Genomic DNA, 6,872 nt, shown 5'->3' on the forward strand with positions numbered 1-6,872 from the left:
GAAGGCTAAATCTAAAATACGGAATAAACTCCCATCAATTCAGTAGAGGTAATTGTGCTTGTTGATCTTTAATGAGTCAAATTAAAGATAAGAAAGTAATACAAAGCAGACACCAGCAATAATTGGCTCATAACCTTAATGAACTGACAGTACAGATTACGTTTGGAGATGTGTGTTCTCAACTAAATTTTCAAACAATTTTTCTGATAAATTAAGGGTATAAAATCAATAGGTTTTTAAGTTGTTGTCTCCGTACTTCCCCATGTGGCGGACAGATTTTTCCCGTCAGAGTAAAGCCCAGGGAAAACTTAAATCCCCCAAATGGATATGCTTGGTGGGCTTTTGAGGTCTTGCTTTCATTTCCTCGCCATGGCTTTCCAATGAATCAACTGTCAACGAAGAAAGGACAGCGACCTGTGTGATTTTACACATGGTTTCTGCACAGGGAGGGTACGGTGACTGCGCTTAAAACTCCAATCACTTCACAACTTCATCTCGGATTATACTGAAGGGACTTTAAACCTTGTGAGGGTTATGATGGAAATTTTGGCCTGCTTTTGAAACCATGGTAGACTTTGAGAATTTTACCTGACCCACACCTGACAGTCATAGGCCCTGTTCACACCCGTCACTAACATGCCTTATTACTCCTGTGATCACAGAGTTATTTTCTATTGATTAGCAACAGATGAATCTGGCTAAAAAAAGTTCAAGCAACCACTGAAAGCTCTGGAGGTGTAACGAGGCATGTAGGCTTCCCCTTTTCAGTGACATAATTCTGTTATTTAACTCATTTTAAATGACCCAGCTTTCCACCAGCATTTAAATGCTCCATGTACACATAGATCTTGGAGTCTCACCAGAAACATGAAATGAGCCACAAAACCCCTCATGCACTTTGAAAGTCATCCATGTGTAAAGATAGTTTTGTCAGGTAATTCATGCACATGTATTTAACAATCTGTATGAGAAGGGACCTTTTTGAATTAGTAATTATCACAGTTGTGAGGCTGTAGGTAAAAAAAATCTCTTTGTATAATTTCTAATGGTGTGTGTGTACATTTATTTTGAATTTAGATTATTTTTTATTTTTGTGTCTGCATTAGAGATCATATTTGCAAGTACCATATGTTAAGCTCAAAATGGTTTTTTGGGAGGGTTTGCACATCATATTTTAGAAATACAAGTTTCCAAAGCAACACACAAACAGGTTTACGGTTTATCACATACACACAGACAGGCCAGCTGACAGCTTTCCTAGGGCCCGGGACAACGCAGTCATTTTGGGCCCCCCTCTCTATACTTGCCGCCAACACGCGAGTGCACACGCACGCACGTATGCACACGCACGCACACACATACTCGTTTATCTGCCCCGGTGGGGACAGTGGACAAAAAGGTGTCCGGTGGGGACCACCCTTTCTAAATGAGATACAGATATGGTTCCAAGTCCCAAAATTTTTTTTTGATTTTAGATTTTCATATATCGCTTAAAATATTAAGATTTCACATTTTAAATTTTTCACTTATTGCATATGAAATTTACTAACACAATGGGGACTTAAGAAGTGGGTTGGTACCAGGTGCCGCCCATAGGGGGGGACAAAACGGTCTGTTGTCCCGGGCCCAGAGTGAGTGAGTGAGTAAGTGAGTGAGAGAACCTACAACCTACAACATTCTCTCCTACAGACTTCTGGAATTGACAGCCTACAACAAAAATTGATGGAGACAAAAATAAAAAAAACAAAGCACTACTGAAGCGGCTGCTGGATGTAACACTCTTCTTAGCCTTCAGGAATATGCCATTCAGAGGCAGCGCAAATACACTAGATGAGCCAGACAATGGAAATTTTCTTGCCATAATTGAGCTGTTAGCAAAGTATGATGTTATTTACTGTGGGAAAGGAACATGAGGTTACAAAAACAGTCTTTGCTTACTTTGTTCAATTTTGCAAAACTGTAGTAGCTACTAACAGTACACACAATTAAACTACCCAGTGTAAAAACACCATAGGCTGAGTGATACAAACAAGCTACACAAATGTTGAATGAAAAGTCTGTCATTTATTTTTAACAGCAGGCAACATTACTGATATACAGAAATGTTAATAATTAATGTAAAGATCAGTAACTGCTACAATTGGAACCCATTAATGTAAAATATTTTCAATATTTGAATGAATTCAATTCCAGCCGTCACACCCCCCTGCCCTGCATGTTTTAGATGTGTCCCTCCTCCACCACACCTGATTCAAATGAGTGTCTCGTTATCAGGCCTCTGCAGAGCTTGATGCCGAGCTGATCATTTAAATCAGGTGTGGTGAAGGAGGGACACATCTAAAACATGCAGGGCAGGGGGGGTGCGAGGACTGGAATTGAGAAGCCCTGGTGTAGAGTAATTATGACTCAGAATATGAGCAATATGTGAGGGTTAAACAAACTTTTTAAAACATTTGCTAATCCATGAATTGAAGAAGCATAACAGTACAAAAAAATTTCTGTTATGTATGAAATAAATTGCATAAAATAAAGTGCAATCTGAGCAAATCACTGCTCTCTAACAGCAGAACTTCAAAAGCTGACCTCTGAGGTTCAGCTAATCAACAGATCAAATGGTGAGAGCTGCATTAACAGTTGCTCTTTCAAACACAAAACAAGAGCTTGCAGTTACCTCGTAGACCGCCGCTTCCAGGTGTCTATGCGGTTTTTCACATAGTATTTCACAGCATCCCAGGTCCTACCTTTCAGTGCATCTGGGAATGCATGGATACATTCAAGACACTGTGCTTTCCCAGGAACCTTGCCAGTCTTAATGTTGTGCATTAGCTTTTGTTCCACAGCGTGGACTTCTGCTTTGCTCCACATCTTCCTCTTCTTTCTTGATGAATCTATGAAAAATAAAATAAGATGAAATAAAGGTTCGTAGGGGTGATTACTATAGATGTGTGTGTGTGCACTATAGACAGTCCAGAGGCTGCACTGCCACTGTTGATGGATTGAGCCAGTTTTCAACTGGAACTGGTTCTCAATTCTTATCCCTAATTTTGATGCAAACAGTAAGTGAACATAAAAAAGGCAGCATGAGTTGTTCAATCCTTATAAGCCTATTATTGCAAATTCTATAAGAAAAATAAATTGTCAATTATCGTAAATCGTAAATTGTCAACAGTTTTTCCTGTCTGTAAGCACTGTGATAAAATAATGCCTTATTTTAGTTTATTTTTAATCTGGAGGAGAGTTCATTAGAACAACGGTCTGTGGCGAGATCCTAAAGGAGAGAAACCATTCAGTTGAGTTTGTTGCAAACATCTGACCGGTGGCGACCGGTTAATGCGGGGTGCTGAGGCGCCGCCCCTCCAAATAGCTGGACAAAATTTACTTAAAGTACTTCTTGATTCTAAAATCGACCAACTCGGAAAAACTTATTTCCAGAAAATGGGGCATTAAGATCGGGATTGCGCTGGTAAAGATATTTTTTTTTTAACTCAAAAGTGCCCCTTGGCAACCGCTAGGCGGAAAATCCACATCTGGGTCACGTGGTACGATGACGTAGTTCGTTGACTTAGCTCCGGCTAAGCTACAGAGAGTGCAATGGAGACACAACGACAAGTTCACATGTGGATTCACAAAGTGATGATTTTAACATGAAATACAGCGCAAGCTTCTGTTACAATTCGGCTATATAATAATAAAACATTTTAGGAGATTAAACGAAATGGGCTGGAATCAGGTTTTATAATCGCGGTTCAGATGTAAACACGGAAACAACTCGTCAAAGCCCGACTGCCTGGCATCGTTTATCACGGCCGCTGAAATTCGCCAAAACAGCACATAAAAGAAAAGGATCTTTATCAGAACAAACCACAGTGTCTCAGCATTATTTGTTCCCGGAATTTTACATGATAATCTAGACGTAAGACCGGACGCGCATTTATTAGTTGCGCCGCGGCGCTTATATTCTCCGGATCGGGGGAGCAGCAGGATGGCAGCAGCGTAGCAGAGCGGCAGAGAGAATACTTGGAGCGCCGGAGTAGCAGACCGATAGACCCACAACCCGAAGGGCTGATATCCCCACCGCGGATTTAAACATCTCGGGGTTTTGCGGGGTAGCAGGGCTGTGCTGAGAGGAGGTGTGGCTAACGCGTCGCTCCAAAGCAGGTTGCTATGGTGACAGCCAGATTTCTGCACTCCCACGGTGTGAGGAGTGAGGAAGAGGAGCTGCAGCGTTAGTAAACCCAGGCTGAGAGCTTCTCTGGGCTCAGGTTGCTCAGAGATTGTCTCGGCTGGAGTGGGACAGACACTCCACTCAGGACTCGTGAGGCAGCGCTGCGTCTGAGGCTAAAGCTTAGAGGCTACCGGCTACTGGGCGGTTCCATTGAGCGAGGACTTTCTCTCCTCCGGGACTCTTCGGGTTCTGAAATGTGTGTAAGGAGACGTTCTCCTTGTTGGTATCTGAACAACCATAAACAACACACATTTTAAACATGTTTTATCCGTCTATTTTAATTTGAGAAAAGCGAGTTTTGCAAACAGGAAGTAACGTGTTGCCATGTAAACAGATCAACGCTTGTCAACGAACTACGTCATCGGTCACGTGACACGCGGCGAAATTTTTTAAGGAGGCTTGAGATAAAAAGCCTGAAAAATACAATTTGTCATCGAAATTTTTAATTTTTTTTACTCAGGTCATATTGATATATGAACTTTATAATATATAGCAACTTGTATGATCTCAGAATCAAGAAGTACTTTAATCATATTAAACATAAATGATTTAGAAAATGCAAAATAATTATGAAATAAAAAGTATTTGTTTGCAAGATGCTCCTGTTAGTCTCTCCGCACCTGTCAGCATTCATTATAAATCAATTCCAAATGGTATTTTACTAATGTATATGTACTTCCTGTGTGCGGTGCGCCGGCCTAATGAGTCAACATAAGCCCTCAAACTTTGACAAGCACATGACCCGAAGCTGCTCTCTCATTGGCTTCCGTCAGTTTTCCCACAGGGCGCAGCTCTTCAGTGTTTTGAGAGCATACGAGACTCAATACGTGTATCAAGTGGATTGTTACATACACTGAAACAGGTTATTGGTCAAATACCTTTTCTTGGCTGTGATGAGGTATCAGACTCAGGGTCCTCCTCTCTAGATGTCCTCTTGGTGGGTTTCATCTTCTTCACACGTCTTGACTCGTCTTGAAAACAGAGATTCAATGATAGAAAAGTTAACTTAAAGCACTGCATCTTTGAAGACTTTAAAGAAAGCACATTTTCAAATACGTTTTCAAAATTTAAGTTTTTTCTCCAGGTATGATGAGGATATTGATTTGTGTATCTTGCATCAAATTACATATAAACACATAAAATTACAGAAACTTTCCCTGGTGCAGACATTGAAGACAGAAAGTTGTGGTAAAAGTTAAATAGACAAGTTAGAGCACAGCTTAAAAACCAATAAATGACAAAGTAAAGTACTCCAATATTAAAAGAAATTTATAATAAAAAATTCTGAATTGTGTATCAAGTGGATTATTACACCCACTGAAACAGGTTATTGGTCAAATACCTTTTCTTGGCTGTGATGAGGTACCAGACTCAGGGTCCTCCTCTCTAGGTGTCCTCTTGGTGGGTTTCATCTTCTTCACAGGTCTTGACTCATCTTGAAAACAGTGATTCAATGGCTGTGATGAGGTATCAGAGTCATGGTCCTCCTCTGTCCAGTTCCTTGATCTACCTGTAGGCAAACAGATTGACAGAATGATGTTTTGAAAAGAGTGCCGTGGGGAATCCCACAGCATTCATCTATATAACGGGTGGTGATGGTAACAGTTACAAAAAAGCCTATAAAACTACCCTTCATACTGCTTGTCCGCTGCAATCCAAGTGTCTCGAAACCATGACATACACAGTTGACTTCAAACATAATTCAGTATATTTTTGTAGCCTAAATATTAACTGTAGCCTGTTCGCCTGTAGAGTATTAAAAAACTAGAGGATTTCTCATCAGCTTGAGGGTGTATAGATAATGATTGAATATTGACTTGGGATGAACTATTCCGTTAAAATACCTCTGGTTAGCTGTGATGAAGCATCAGACTCCTGGTCCTCCTCTGTAGGTGTCCTGTGAACGGGTCTAGTCATTTTCACTGGTCTTAGACCTTCAAGGAAAAACATAAAGATGCAATGTTAGAAAAGCTCACTTGAAGCACTGAATATACTAAATCATCCTCTCCATGAACTATGAGAGCACAAGCCATGGCAACATTGACCTGTTTTGTTTTTAACTATATAGCAGGGTTGATAACCCACCCAAAGACGCTAAAACTGACAGAGATTAGACTTCAGACCCCCATTAGATAAAAGCTTTAGATGTTTTACATACATAAAGTTTATTAAAACCATGACAAAATAGTTCTGCAAAACATTCTGTAATTGGGTTATGGTGTGAACAAGTGAAAAAAATGAATCCCCTTCTTGCTGTGAACACCCAGGAACCCCTGGGAGTGCCCAGACCCCACTTCGAGAACCACTGGTTCAGTGAATGTACCTGATGAGTTAGAGGATAGACTCGACATCACATCTTCATCTTCACTTCCAGATAGAGAGCTCATTTACATCTCAAAAAACTGCAATTTTTTTCACAGAAAACTTCAGATGGTTATTCAGACTTACACTGATGGGTTTGTTTACATCAAACAAGTTAGTCTGAAGCTCAGTGCATTTACAGTTAGTCTGAAGCTCAGTGCATTTACAATTAGTCTGAAGCTCAGTGCATTTACAATTAGTCTGAAGAAGAGTGCATTTACAGTTAATCTGAAGAAGAGTGCATTTACAGTTAGTCTAAAGCTCAGTGCATTTACAGTTAGTCTGA

At 40.4% G+C, this 6,872-nt stretch overlaps 1 protein-coding gene across 1 annotated transcript; it reads right to left on the bottom strand.

Moving 5' to 3' along the window:
- Positions 1-2,556: 2,556 nt before the first annotated feature.
- Positions 2,557-6,628, bottom strand: LOC118560389 (conglutin beta 7-like). Its single transcript, XM_036131364.1, has 5 exons — positions 6,549-6,628; positions 6,070-6,159; positions 5,568-5,735; positions 5,104-5,196; positions 2,557-2,888 (listed from the first exon to the last, which is right to left on the bottom strand). The coding sequence occupies exons 1-5, from the start codon at positions 6,610-6,612 to the stop codon at positions 2,668-2,670; spliced, it is 636 nt and encodes a 211-aa protein (XP_035987257.1). The 5' UTR covers positions 6,613-6,628; the 3' UTR covers positions 2,557-2,667.
- Between the last annotated feature and the right edge of the window lie 244 nt (positions 6,629-6,872).

Source organism: Fundulus heteroclitus, unplaced genomic scaffold (genome assembly GCF_011125445.2).
Source record: "Fundulus heteroclitus isolate FHET01 unplaced genomic scaffold, MU-UCD_Fhet_4.1 scaffold_424, whole genome shotgun sequence".
Classification (NCBI taxonomy): domain Eukaryota; kingdom Metazoa; phylum Chordata; class Actinopteri; order Cyprinodontiformes; family Fundulidae; genus Fundulus; species Fundulus heteroclitus.